General features: G+C 42.3%; 2 protein-coding genes across 5 annotated transcripts in view; one reads left to right on the plus strand and one right to left on the minus strand.

The window, feature by feature from the left end:
* Positions 1-10,606, plus strand: part of PHTF1 (putative homeodomain transcription factor 1) — a 69,631-nt gene extending 59,025 nt beyond the window's left edge. Inside the window, exons 20-23 of one of the 4 annotated variants that reach the window (XR_570261.2) lie at positions 5,347-5,458; positions 8,269-8,526; positions 8,771-8,881; positions 9,716-10,606. The gene's annotated coding sequence lies outside the window, so the exon portion shown is untranslated. The remainder of the gene's footprint in view (positions 1-5,346; positions 5,459-8,268; positions 8,527-8,770; positions 8,882-9,715) is intronic. The other 3 variants (XR_570262.2, XR_570263.2, XR_005834047.1) reach the window with 3 other exon arrangements.
* MAGI3 (membrane associated guanylate kinase, WW and PDZ domain containing 3) overlaps positions 8,617-14,667 on the minus strand; it is a 231,753-nt gene continuing 225,702 nt past the window's right edge. Inside the window, exons 20-21 of the mRNA XM_008697782.2 lie at positions 11,363-11,501; positions 8,617-9,889 (exon numbers count right to left, since the gene is read on the minus strand). Coding sequence (XP_008696004.2) covers positions 8,772-9,889; positions 11,363-11,501 — 1,257 coding nt within the window. The 3' untranslated portion in view covers positions 8,617-8,771. The remainder of the gene's footprint in view (positions 9,890-11,362; positions 11,502-14,667) is intronic.

Genomic DNA, 14,667 nt, shown 5'->3' on the forward strand with positions numbered 1-14,667 from the left:
TCTCCTCTCTCAGTTACAATTTTATTTGTTTGGGTCCTTTTCCTTTTTTCTTGATAAGTCTGGCAAAAGGTTTATCGATTTTATTGATTTTTTTCAAAGAACCAGCTCCTGGTTTCCTTGATCTGTCTTATTGTGTGTGTTTTTGTTTGTTTTAGTTTCCCTATCATTTATTTCTGCTCTAATCTTTATTATTTCCTTCCTCCTGTTGTTTTAGGCTTTGTTTGTTGCTCTTGCTTCTTGAAGTAGGCCTGTATTGCTATAAACTTCCCTCTTAGAATCACTTTTGCAGCATCCCGAAGGTTTTGAACCATTGTGTTTTCATTTTCATTTGTTCCCATGTACTTCTCAATTTCTTCTTTTATTTCCTGGTTGATCCATTCATTGTTTAGTAGCATGTTATTTAACATCCATGTATTTGTGCTCTTTCCAGATTTTTCCTTGTGGTTGATTTCTAGTTTCATAGGGTTGTGGTCAGAAAAGATGCATGATATGATGTTGATCTTTTTGAATTTTTGAGGTCTGTTTTGTGGCCTAATATGTAATCTGTTCTGGAGAATGTTCCATGTGCACTTGAAAAGAATGTGTATTCTGCTGTTTTAGGATGGAATGTTCTGAATATGTCTGTTAAATCCATCTGTTATAGGGTGTCATTCAAAGCCATTGTTTCCTTGTTGATTTTCTGTTTAGATGATCTGTCCATTGATGTAAGTGGGGTGTCGAAGTCCCCTACTATTATTGTAATATTACTTAGTTCTTTTAGGTTTGTTATTAACGATTTTGTGTATTTGGGTGGTCCTACGTGGGGTGCATGAATATTTACAATTGTTACATCTTCTTGTTGAATTATCCTGTTCATTACTATATATAATATATATACTATTAATCACTATATGATAATATAGTGCCCTTCTTTGTCTTTTGTTACAGTCTTTGTTTTAAAGTCTATTTTGTCTGATATAAGTACTGCTACTCAGGCTTTCTTTCGACATCCATTTGCATGATAGATGCTTCTCTATCCCCTTGCTTTCAATCTGCAGGTGACTTTAGGTCTAGAATGAGTCTCTTAAAGGCAGCATATAGATGGGTCTTGTTTTTTTTATCCATTCTGTCACCCTGTGTCTTTTGATTGCAGTGTTGAGTCCATTTACATTCAAAGTAATTATTGATAAATGTGTATTTATTGCCATTTTATTTGTTTTTTGGTTGCTTCTGAAGATTTTCTCCGATCCTTTCTTGTGTTTCTTTCTCCCTTTCATAGTTTGCTGGTTTTCTTTAGTGATATATTGGGATTTCTTTCTCTTTATTTTGCATGTTTATTAGTGGTTTTTGATATATGGTTACCATTAGGTTGTATGTAACCTCTTTTGTATATAGGAGTCTATATTAAGTTGATGGTTGTTTCAGTCTGAACCCATTCTTTACTCCCTGCCTCCCTATGTTTTAGGTATATGGTGTCATACTTTGCATCCTTTTATTTTGTGGGTTCCTTAACTGATTTTTTACTGAAATGTTCATTTTTACTACTTTAAAGCATTCTATCTCATACTCTCATTTCTCCTCTTTCCTTTTAACTCAAAGAGTCCCCTTTAGTATTTGTTGCAGAGCTGGTTTACTGGTCATGAACTCCTTTAATTTTTGTTTGTCTGGGAAACTCTTTATCTCTCCTTCTATTCTGAATGATAGCCTTGCTGGATAGAGTATTCTTGGCTGCCAGTTGTTCCCATTGAGCAATTTGAATATATCATGCCACTCCTTTCTGGCTTGGAGTGTCTGCTGAAAAAACCACTGATAGCCTTATGGGGTTTCCCTTGTAAGTTACTGACTTCTTTTGTCTTGCTGTTTTTAATATTTTTTCTTATTGCTATATGTTGTTATTTTAATTACATTATGTCTTGGTGTGGATCTGCTTTTGTTGATTTTGTTGGGGGTTCTCTGTGCCTCCTGGATCTGGATATCTGTTTCCTTCCCAGATTAGGGAAGTTTTTAGCTATTCTTCAAATAAATTCTTTACCCTCTTTTTTCTCTCTCTTCTTCTTCTGGAATTCCTATAATACAAATGTTACATTTGATGGAATCACTGAGTTCCCTAAGTTATTCTAATTTTGCATGATTCTTTTTCTTTGTTCAGCTTGATTACTTTCCATTACTCTGTCTTCTAGGTTACTAATTTTTTCCTGTTTCTTCCATCTTACTGTTCATTCCATCAAGCATTTTCTCACTTTGTTTATTGAGCACTTTATCTCTGCTGTATTTTTCCTTATATCTGTATTAATAGTCTCACTGGTGTCCTGCTTTCTCTTCTCAAGTCCAGCAAGTATCTTTATGATCATTGCTTTAAATTCTCCATCAGGCATGTTACTTATGTGTGTTTGGCTTATATCTCAGGCTACAGCCTTGCCCTTTCCTTTCGTTTGAGACAAATTCTTCTGTCTTCTCATTTTATCTAAGTCTTCGTGCCTGTTTCTCTGTGTCACAAATGCCAGCTACATCCCCTGTTCTTGAGGATAATGGCTTTATGAAGAGGTCTTGTAGTGTCCTGCAGTGTATCATGCCCTGTTCCCCAGGGTGTGGCACTTCTGGGAGTGTCTCTAATGTGTGCCGTGTATGCTCTGCTGTTGTGTCTTGGCCACTTTATCCTTCAGGCCAGTCACCTGCAGAGGCTCTCTTATGCTATTGTGGGCAGTGTTGGTCCCTGGCCTGAAAAGTGGTGAGTTTTAACTAGCTGCACTCTGGTCTGCTTGTGAAATGAGACCTGTTGCCACTGCCACCAGAACTGAGGCTCTGCGAAACTCCCAGGTGGGGAGACGTGGTGTGGGCAGGGGTTTGGGCCAGTGTTTTGAGGGAGAGGGCCTGCCGTGCTTTGACTGAGGGAAGCTGAATTGGTAGGGATGGTTCTACCGAAGCATGGGGGCAGGGCAGGCTTGGTCTAGGCAGTTAGGTAGCGAGTGTTGGCACTGTGCTGGGTCCTACAGGTGGCCCTATGCTTATGCTGAGGTGTGGGGGAGAGAAAGGACGCCTGCCAGATCCTTTGTTCCCAGAGGGGTCTCTCCATGAATGCTGCCTCTCTGGGACACAGTCCAAGACAACACAACTAACCTCCCCATTGTGTGCTCCAGGTGCTCTTCAGATCGCTGTGTCACCATTGCATGTCCACTGGCTGTTTGCCCTGGCTTTTCTCCAAGAGCAGCCCAATGTCCTCTGAGCTCTCCCTGAGCCAAGCACACAACCTTTAAACTCCAGGCTTTAGGCCCCGCTGGTTGTGAGAACTCACAAAATTTGAGCCCTCCCACTTACCAAGATAATTGCTATGGGAATTCGTTTTCCCCACGCACACCCCTGTGTGCTAGTTTGTCTCTTGCCCTTCTCTGTGACCGCAGTGGCCACGATCAGTTTCTCTCCCAAGCTGCCTCTCCATACTCTCTACCTTCTTCAATGTGGCCTCTTTTCTACCTTTAGTTGTGGTTTGTTCTGCCAGCCTTCAGATTGATTTCTGGGGTATTTAGGATGATATGATAATTATCTAGTTGTATTCATGGGATGAGGTGAGCCTAGGGTCCTCCTACTCCACCACCATCTTCCCGTCTTTTCTGGCTGCTTTTAAGATTTATCCCTCTTTAATTTTTGACATTTTAATTATTATTTTTCTTGGTGTGGACCTCTTTGTGTTCAGCAGTTTGGGACTCTCTATGCTTCCTGGATGCAGTTAAAACCTGGACGTGTGTTTCCTTCCCCAGGTTAGGAAAGTTTTCAGGTATTGTTTCTGCTTTTTTCTGTCTCTTCTTCTGGGACTCCTATAATGTGAGGACCCTTTAAGAGCAGAGTTTTCATTTCCTATAGCCCTCTGGCTTTCTCTTAGTTAAGCCCTGCTGATTTCCAAAGTTCCTAGAGTTTCAAAGAGAGATGTTATGGGACAGGGTGGGAAGTGGCTTATCTTCCCAGAACAGATTCCCAGGGCTGGGGCAGGAGCATCTGATGTGGGGTTTGGACCCTTCTCTCCCCAAGGAAGACATCTGTGCATGTACTATCCCTCTCACCTGTGGGTCACCCTGCCAAGGGTTTGGCTCCTTACTTGCCCTTTACCTACCTTTCCCAATGTGGTGTTGTCTCTGTATCTTTAGCCGTGGAAGAGATTTTTGCTAGCCATCAGGTCATTCTCAAAGTGAATTGCACTATATGTCGTTGCAGCCTTGGTGTACATGGAAGGGACGATCTTCCTACTCTGCGGCTTCCCCTCTCATTTTTTGCCTCTTTGTTTCTGTCCCCCCGACTAGAGTGTGAGCCCCTTAAGGCAGGGACTTTTTGTCCACACCATAGGTCCCCAGAATGCAAAACAGTACCTGATCCCATAATAGGTCCTCAATATAAATGTGTGGAATGAATGAGTAGACCTCAAGTAACTTAACATTCATGCAGCTTATTTTCTGTTAGGATGGGAGAGTTGTAACTTCATGGTTCTCCTACCCTCAGTGCTTCATTTATCTCTGTATAATTTCGAGGAACTTGGGCTTTTTTTTTTTTTTTTTTTAAGATTTTATTTATTTTAGAGATAGAGAGGGTGTGAGTAGGGGAAGGAGGAGAGGGAGAGGGACAAACAGACTCTGTGCTGAGAGCAGAGCCTGATGCAGGGCCCGACCCCATGACCCTGACATCATGAGCCGAAATCAAGAGTCAGATGCTCAACTGACTGGCCACCCAGTTGCCCCAGAACTTGGACTTTTGTTTTGATCCCCAAGTAAGAGTGAGATATAATATACTTTGGTAATATTTAGCTGTTACTGAGAAACTAAACTAAGATGTAAGAACAGGGCTAGATTAGTCCATTTATACATTTAATTGGAATAGTAATAACCATTGGAGGTTAAGAGAAATACCTGTTCACTTAATTTATATCAGGAAAAATTATCCCTCTTAAAATTGCTATGGAGGTACAACCCGAAATTTCCTAAATATGTAAATTATAGCTAACGTATAAGCCAAATACTTTGTATAGTTGAATAACTAAATACTTGCCTAACTGGCATATGGTTTCCTGACTTTCAGAGACATGTAGAAAAATCCTACTAAATACCATAGTGCCTCACAGGGTATAAGCTTATGGGTGTTTGTATTTTTGGCTCATTGTATTTATAAGTAAGTGGACTTCTGCACTGTAAAAATAACACTCTTCCAAATTAATTACATTCACTTCTGAAATGTTTTAGATTTATACACTCATAGTGGGCCAAATGGGTCTGACTCCCAATATGGCATATGATTTGGGATTATGGAGAAATTCATTAAAGTTAATCTCATGTATACATGTATTGACTAGTTTAATCATTTAAAGTAATCCTTTGCTTCTTGCAGTTATTGGTGCCCATCTTGAATAATGAAGTTTGAATTTCACAAATGTGCAATAATGCCATACCTTTCCTGCAGCATGCCTGAGCGTGTACGCTGTAATAAGGTATTACTCAAGGTAACGGATGATTGTTTATTAAGGACAAAATAAGCCTCTTGCTTTGTGTATTTGCTAATAATAGTTCTGTTTGCCTTTAATGCAAACACTGTGAAATAGACAAATTTCTAAAGGATTCTCTGTCAAAATTATAGGTTTAGGCTAAGCTAAAGCACTTGGCTATGTTTTCGTATTTTTAATGTCAATGAGAAAGAGCCCGTAAGGCCCTCTTGCATAGCAACACTGAAAACAGATCCAAGTTAGTGTGGCTCTCTTACACTAATTCAGTCAACGAAAGCAAAGGTTGCAGATTTCATGTAATAATTAGGGCGCGCTTTAAACCAGTCGTTGTATTGCTGATCAACCTTAAGAGCATGGCCAGTAAAGAGCTGCCTAAACAAACAGATCCGTTATGTTTGACACACACAGACAGTCCTTAGGCACTGGAACATGTCATGAGGATGCTGAAAGTTGCTCTGCTGTATTCTTCATACCAGACTGGCGCGTCACCTTTTGTGCAAAGGTCCGTGTTTATACCAGTGGTCTGTAGAGGCAACCTACGGACTGAGCAGGTCATGAGATTCTTACACGGTTTCACTAATTTGAATATTCCTTGTTTTAAAACCCCATTCTCTTTGAATGTCGGACATATTTCCACGAAATTCATTTGTACATGTGTTTAAAAGCATTTGGCTTTTTCTACGTGGGAATATCAATTTAAAGGAAAAACCCAGGATACTTCCATGTGGAACTAAAGAGCCGAATGCTTTTGTGTCTGAGATTCTGAAATAGTTGATGCTATTCAACGGCTCCTTGGTCTATAAAATTTGATGTAACTACGATCTCAGTCTCTCCTCTGTACGTAGCAAGACAATGCAGTAGCATCCCAGAATTCCCAAACTCTTTTGCTGCCACTTTCTACAGCCTTTGCCATGACACGCATCTCCACTGTGCGGCTTGGGAACTTGGGGGATGGGTTTAATTTTTAGTGTGAGTTCATGCAATGGTAGGAATTTATTTTTACCCACAAGAGTAAAATAACCATGTTGTGAAATGGGTTTCATTTAATTTTTGGTATCATTATTAATGCCCAAAACCTAAGTCAAAACACTTCATTCTGAAGTGTAACCTTTAGTAAATGAAATAATTTACTGTTGGGCTTACACTACTCTCTCCATTAGAAAGGTCTACTCACTGAACTTCCAATAAGACAAGCCCTTTTCTCTCTGACAGTATAGGAAAAGATTTTGGAGGCGGGTAGCAAGTGATGCAAAGCTATTTTCTTTACAATGAACAGGCATATTGATAGACCAATTTCAGGGCTTACTTACAGGTAAAAGGAAGCTACACAGGGAAAGTCATCATTACGGCTCCCCCTGGTCGGAGGATTTTGAACATTCATCACTTGGAGGAACAAAATCTATTTGAGGACTCAGCCTGTGATAGGAATTAGCTCCATAAAGAGAAAGCAACATTAAGTAAGCCTGACAGTAAAAGAAATGCAGGCCGTAAACAGTTTTTGTTTTTGTTTTTAATGTCTATATAAAAAATAACGAGCGATTTACAGATCTCTCTCTCTAATCAGAACCTCAAGTGTATATATAAAGGTACTGTACAATATAAACATTTACAACCAGCACATCCGTACTTTGCTTAGCGTTCCAAGGCCACGCTGCTAAGTCAGTATAGAATCAGTACAGTGACGGGTTACTTAGGAAGAAAAGGGCCACATCAGACTGACGACATAGGACATCCAAGTTATGTCACAGTTAACAATAAAAATAGGATTTTTATCACTAATTGTGGACTATAGGGAAAATAAATCATTTCTGTGGTGCTAAATTCTTAGCATGTATCAAGCCTCCTAATTTTTCTCTATCAAGTAGTTACAATAGGTGGGTAAATATAGTTCTGGATGAAAGGGGGTTTCAGCAATCTCACTCCGGGGAGCACGTCTCAGCTACAAGGGCGGCTTCAGTTGTTACATTAGAGACTTTCACAGTCGGACTCCGAGCGGACAGGGCGTGGACATACCACGTTTCACAAGAACAAGATGAACTTGTGTGACGGAACAGGTGTGCTCAAATACTCCACAAATGGTTTTGTTCTGAGATTGTTCCTTATTCAGAGCTGCTACCGAATGCTGCTGCGGGGGCCTGAAAGTCCTGGGTCTCTTTTATGGAGCTACAAACGGTCTCTACCCCCCAACAAACACCTTTACTTAGACTTTTTTAAAAAAGAACTCCGAAAATGTGTACAAGCCAAGCAGATGTCTAGTCTCCCCCTTTTTTTTTTTAAATGTTACTGTAGCTAGAAATTAAAAACGAAGTCAGATCTAGCAAGTGCTGCCTACCCCCCACGCCACGGCTGTCCTTGCCAAGCAGGTCTGAACGTGGGCTCTGCCTCGAAACACCTGCGCGTGGACAGCTGCCGCCAGACGCCTGGTCCTTCACCCGTGAAACCGCTTGTGATCGAGGCCCTCACAATCCGTACGACGTTTCGGCTCTTCATGTGCGCGCCATGGAGCAACGACTAACGAACGGGTAGCAGGAGGTCCGACCCAAGTGTCCAGAAATAGAAACCTGGTGGTTTTTCTGTGAACCTCAGGAAGCAACATGTCCACATGCTTCTTTCTGGCTCCGTAACGAAATAAACTGAAGGAAAAGGGTGACCTGAGATGCTAAGACCACATCAGGGTGGGATAATACAGCAGGTGGGCGACTCTTCTTTGCTGAAAGCACTAGCTCATTTTTAAGCATCCAATTGTAAGTAGCCGGTTAAAAACCCTAAGAAAGTGCCGCAATTTGACTACATTTTGGTTTTCCTTTCAGTAGTGACGTTTTGGAGTTTCATTGTTAAACTGGGCCTGGGCCATCACCAGTAGCTGTTAGGAGAGGCAACTGCCATCTTCAATGATGAGCTAACGGTCCCTTCGTCTGCAAGGACCCAAACGTGTCTCTCGGTATAAACATGCAGCATGCTATGAGAATATCAACTTCCGAGCCAAACCGAGTTTTTTCCTTCCTGTGGAAATAGCTGAGACGGATAAAACAGACACGATACAGTCGATAACTTGGCACAGATATCAAGTGAGTTGTGATCACCCCGTGCACGTCAGCCTGCGTCACATGTTGGGACACCCACGAAGACGGGCTCCCCCCCCCCCCCCCCCCATCCTGAAGGCCCTTCATGCAGCCTGGGTAACCGGATGCTCAAATTAGAATGTGTGTTTCAGAATTTCTAAAAAAATGACTTTGTGGGTTTTTTTTTTGAAAAATGCCCCTTTTCAGTAAGAAAAGATCACAACTTGTTTTTCTTTGTTTTACTCCAAAGGTCACAGCCGTTTCTCGGCCACACCAGTAGTGCCTGCGGCTTTATTCGCACTGGGCACCTTCCAGGGCCCTGGAGTTATGGGTGTCTTCTTAACGGGAGAAGTGCTCTCAGGTTGGAACCCTCCACTCTCTCTGCTTCTGTCGGCTGCCTCTTGTTCTTTTCCTCGGGAAGCTTGGATTTTGTTTAAAACCGTCCTTTCTTCAGGGTCCTGCTTCAGCTTCTTGTCTGAGGTTCTGGCATTTTCTCCTGTCTTCTGTTTGCTGGAACTCGTCTCCCCTAAGGTCGCCTTCTTTCCTTTCTCCCTGTCAGATAATACTCTACTAGCAGCAGTACTAGTCCTTTTGGATGGAAGAGACTTGTCATCCATTCTCTTGCTTTTTTTCTCTGGAGACCTCGTTCTGTTTTTTCCAGACTGGCTCTGCTTTGCGTCTTTCCGGACAACACCCGATTCTTCTCTGCCCTCGGAGATCTGCTCAGCACTGTCCCTCGCACGGCCCCCTCCCCTCTGACTCTCAGCCTCTAATAATCTGGCTTCGGCATTCGATCGGCCTTTGCTTCCTTCAGTCTTCTGCTGCTTCTTTGGGCTGGAAGACCGTCCTCTGCTTCTTCCGCAGTGATCTTGTCCAGACCCTGCCCTGGTGCCCATCTGCCCCCCCTTACTGTCCCCTTTCCTGGGGCTGAGGGATCGGTCTCTGGGTCTTCTCTTGGGGTCAGCTGGCAGAGGACTGGGAAGCTGGTCTGAAGGTCCTTCGGCATGTCGGCCGGCGGGCTTTCTGGGACTCACAGATCTACCTCTTTGTGTGACACTGTTCTCTACTCTGAAGGGATTCTTCTCGTCACTCTGTCCCTGGCCGCTGGGTGGATCCCTTTTATTCACATTTTTCTGGAGAAAAGAGTGCTGCTTTTTATCAGACAGATTTTCACATAAAGTGCTTTTCTTTTCAGGCACACCACCCTTTAATTCCTCTGTCTTTTCACATATCTGAACTCTCATGAAAGATTCGTCGGTTACTGGCACGGGAGACCCCTCAAGTACGGAAGCAGAATGTGAAGATGGGGGAAATGGGGGCAGCTCGTCATAAATCACATTTGACGACGCAGGATTAACATCCCGATCGCCTACAAGAAGGGATTTGAGTGGAACATCATTAGTAAATTTTAGAATTACGAACAGGAACAGTAAGTTTTGAACTCTGACAGCCATTTGAATTGGACTAGCTGCTTAAATAGCCTGAGTATAGATGCCGAGCTCTCTCGATAAAGGCAGGTCAGAATGACAGCTGTACTTCATTCGAGCTGGTTGTTAAATATACACAAAATAACATTTTTCCAATAATTTATGTATAATTCATGATATGAAGAATTTATACATCATATATGATAAGTAGTAAAGCCCAATAAAAAACTTAGAAGAAATAAATAATAAAATCAGACCAAATTGCTTGGTCCAGGAAGCTTACTAATTTGGCTATTATCAAAGGATATAGCTTACGGCTAATGCCAAAATCACTAATAAAGGAGACCGCAACTTGTCGTAGCCAGAACAAGATTCGTGGGCATATGTAAATAATTTTCTTGCATTAAGCTGTCAAATTTGATGTCAAAAGGAAACTGAAAAGTGCAGAAGATAGAAAGAGATGTATTTAATAGCATCATTTTTAATTAAACAGGAAAAAAAAAAGGGAAGTGATTTACAAGACATGCAAATTTACCAAGTCTTTTTAAGGAAAGACCAAGAAAAGCCCTGAAAGCCTTAATGTTGCTCAGGTTTCACGTAGGAGCACAGACCGGAAGGAGCCAAACCTGAAGAAGGAAGAGAAAAAGCCTAGGACTATGTAAAAAAAAAAAAAAAAAAAAAAAAAAAATCACAGCGCAGTTAGCAAAGCTGTCACTGGGAACGTATGGTTTACAAGCAGATGGTGGAAGATCACACAGTCAGAGAATTACAGGCTGGAAGGGGACTGCAGGAGGTCGTGTCTATCCTTGTCCCTCAAAAACTCTAGGGGGGTGGGGGTGGGGAGGAACCTGGAAGGGACGTGTCCTAGTGGTGTGGTACCCTATTTCTAGGCTAGAAATAGGGTACCACACTCGATTTAACTCGATTAAACAATGCAGTTTCAAATCCTGTGATATTTCGAAACCCATACAGAGAAACCCAGGCAGCTGGGGACCAGTACAGGAGACCAGACACGGTCCCACGTCCAGCTCCCGACTCCAGGGAGGGCCACGGTAACTTGTTTTCGACCAGTGACCAGAAAAGCCTGAGGTTCGTGGCGTCTGAAGAGACCTCAAATGTCTTTCATGGCATTTAAATCACTCGCTTCCGACGTCTGTTTTCTACAGGCACGCGTCTCTACAAAAGCAATTACGTGTTTTCTGTGGAAACTGCGTCCTGTGTTCCATCCCAACAAAAATCATGCCTGAAGCCACTTGCTCTGTCACAGTACAGTAGCTGTGCTGGGTAACTAGTTTACCTTTGAACTGGCCAGGAAACTCTCTCTCCCCTTCCAACAGAGATGATTCTTTCCCTGCCGCGGTCCCCTCCCTGGCGCGCCGGCAACTTTCCAGCCGCACGTGAGCTCCGGGACTTACCGTGGTCAGGTATCAAGCCAGTTCCCGGCCTCAAAAGCAGAAGAACTTTATTTCCACCGGCCTGAATGAGCTCGATTGCTCGGGTATGAGTGATGCCTTGGGTAGGCTCCCCGTTGATCTCGACAATCTGGTCACCCACCTAGAGAGGGAACATTCGCAGGAACAACATGAGACTGCGTGTCCTTCTTCACGTCGGCTCTGACCGCTCGAGAGCCGCCAGCCGCGCCGAGTGACCCGCTCTCATTTGTCAGATGTGTAACTTGTACCCAGTGCTGTCGTGCTAAGGCCGATGATGAGTGGACAGGGGACAGCATCGGCAGAGACAGTGGCCGCTTTATTGACTCTGTAGAAATCCTACAGGAGAAAGTTTTACAGGACTAGTAAACAGGATCCGGGCACCCTGAAATTCTGAATCAGATTCTGAGTTTTCCACCAAAGGCCAAGTGCCACCAGAGGTGAGGTCTCTACGATCCACGTGCGACTACAGGGCCGTGGCTGAAGGAGCCACCTCTGAAGGGTACTTTCCAATGGGAGCGGAATCTTGAATTTGTTTTCTGCAGTCTAGGCAGGTGGGTCCTTATCTCTGAAGCCTTTCCTGGCCTCCGGGGACAACTGCCCACTCCTTTTTGTGTTGCCCACACATCCTCGACGTATATGAGTATTTGAGAACTGGAATATTCAGGGATGAAAACTCTGAAAAACTGCAGCCTGGAGAATATATGAATATGACTACTTATTTAAAACCAATTACTGGCTGACGCTCATGGCTTTAATGTAAAATGATTTCCCTAAAAGCATAAAACTAAGGATGACAAAAAGATGCCTCAGTATCCCTGCTGTTTACTGGAAGTGCTGTTATTTAAAAAAAAAAAGGATAATATAGATGAGTCAAGTATAACTTTTGCAAAGGACCCGATTAAAGATAACAGTGATTTTAACATCTGTCTCAAGGTGACAAGCATGCAAAGGGGACTGGCTTCAAAAGAGAAGTACTGAACAATGGAAAACTACTGAAATTGCAAGAAGCTCAGATATTTATAAGAGCTTACCAAAACGATCCAGAAATAACACAAGATGACCCAATAATTATTTAACTGAGGCCGGGGGGGTGGAGTGGGGTGGGTGCAGGACTGTATCCACAGATAGTTCAAAGCACAGGGGCCAGGAAGCTGGGCTTTGGCGTCCTAACGTCTGTGGTTCACTCCTGGTCTACCTCCCGCTGGCCGGGTGGTCTCAGTTTCCTCCCTGTTAAATGCGGATAATATCAGCACCCACCTCTTGGGGCACCGGGGAGGATTTAATGAGGTAAAACCCGATTACACACCAGAGACAAATGTTACTTTTCAAGTTCTCTATTTCCCTGTCTTGCCAAAAAAGACTTCAAGTACATTAGGATGAAGATTTACCTGGGCTGTACCCCACTCTCTACACTGCAAAAACTGTCAAGTCAACTATGAGAAAGAAAAGAGGAGTCTCTTGAAGAAATGGAGGCTATCAAATGAGATAGATGGATTTAACATAGTAGAAAAAGGATCTTTAAACAAAATAATAAACATAATAGGATGGAAAAAGTCATACACAAATAATAAAAAGGCTTATATCTAGTATATATGTGAGTCAAAAGTCAATACCCAGATTTCCCTAATAAGTGACTGAAGAAAAATTATTTGCATGAGGAAATACGTGTGAGTTAGTACTGGGTATAAAATCCTGCTGATAATGAGAGAAATGAAAATTAAGGCAGACAGTATTCACAGAATGCTTTGGGTGTGTCTTGTGAAACATGACTGAGGTTATCACTGATTGCAGTCACATTCTTTGGCTTAAATTCACCGTCCTAAGCAGCCTATTTCTTACTCTCTTAGTACAAATCAATCGCAATAAAGCTTGTAATTGAACAGATTTGCCACCAGGTGTCATGTTTGTTTAACTTTAAAACCACATTGCGAAGAAGGACACTAGAACCCCACGGCTTTAAGATTTCTGGTAGACAGAACCAGGAGAGACTGTGGACTCTGGGAAACAAACTGAGGGCCTCAGAGAGGAGGGGGTGGGGGAATGGGATAGACTGGTGATGGGTATAAGGAGGGCACGTATTGCATGGCGCACTGGGTGTTATACGCAACTAATGAATCATCGAACTTTACATCAGAAACCAGGGATGTGCCGTATGGTGACTAACATAAAAAATATTATTTAAAAAAATATTTGTTGACTAGAAAATAATGTAATTTGGTGCTCAGATAGAAGTTAGTTGAAATAGATGTTAAAATAAAAAAAAAAAAAGATTTCTGGTAGACAGGCCCCAGAGAGGGAAAAGTTCTCTACTCGACTGTACGGAGCTGGAGATTAAAAAAGTGGCACCTTTGAGAAAGAAATGTGAACATTCCTTGAAAATTCTGTTACTTTAAAAAATTTTAAATGTATAAAAATGAGGAACACATCTTTTGATAAATAGAACCAATAATGATTTGAGTTCAGGTTTGTATTATTGAAAAATGAAATTATGGGGACTAAGGAGAACCAAAGGAAGAAAAGTGGGAAGAGGGGCTAGAGAAAAATTATGTTCCTTAAAAAAGTTATTATCTTAACAGCCACTAAAATTATACATCTTATATTAAAATTACAAAATAATATTCCTAGCATGTTGCTTACACGATCTTAGAAGGCCCTGAGAACCTCTACGCTTCCCCAAACAGTCCAATCCAGACAGACACCAGCCAGGGCCTGACGTGGGAAGCACGTGGACTGAGCTTACAGGACCAAAGACCTGGGTCCCACCAAGGCCATCACAGGCCGAGTGACCCCAGCAAGCGACCTAGTCCCCCGGAGCCTCAGTTTTACATCAGTAAGTGGGGATAATGCCACCTCCCTTAAAGGGTTTTTGTGAGACTAAAATTAAGTGAAAACATGTGTTGCCTAGAAGACGCCAGACACCACATTTTCTAAATCTGATTCTGTCCTATGGTAAAGGTCTAACCACAACAGACACTATCCCCTCATATGAGCTTTTCCCACGCAGCTGATCGCATTCCCTTCTCCCAGAACACCTTTTTCACTTCTCTCCAGATCTTAACCAGATTTATGGACGGCTTAAGACTCACTAAATGTAGAGATCCCCTTGACTCTCAAAGCCTTTCCATCCCTATTACAGGTTAACCTTTTCTTGTTTTACTGAACTACACTATTACACTGCGAACTGCTTCATCTGTCCCAAGTCCCGTCTATGCAGTAATAAGTTCCGGGGGCTAATCTTGAAAAAAACAATTCTCTCATAAGTATTTTTCATCCATTGTACTCTTTCA

This window comes from Ursus maritimus, unplaced genomic scaffold (genome assembly GCF_017311325.1).
Source record: "Ursus maritimus isolate PB19 unplaced genomic scaffold, ASM1731132v1 scaffold_12, whole genome shotgun sequence".
Lineage (NCBI taxonomy): Eukaryota > Metazoa > Chordata > Mammalia > Carnivora > Ursidae > Ursus > Ursus maritimus.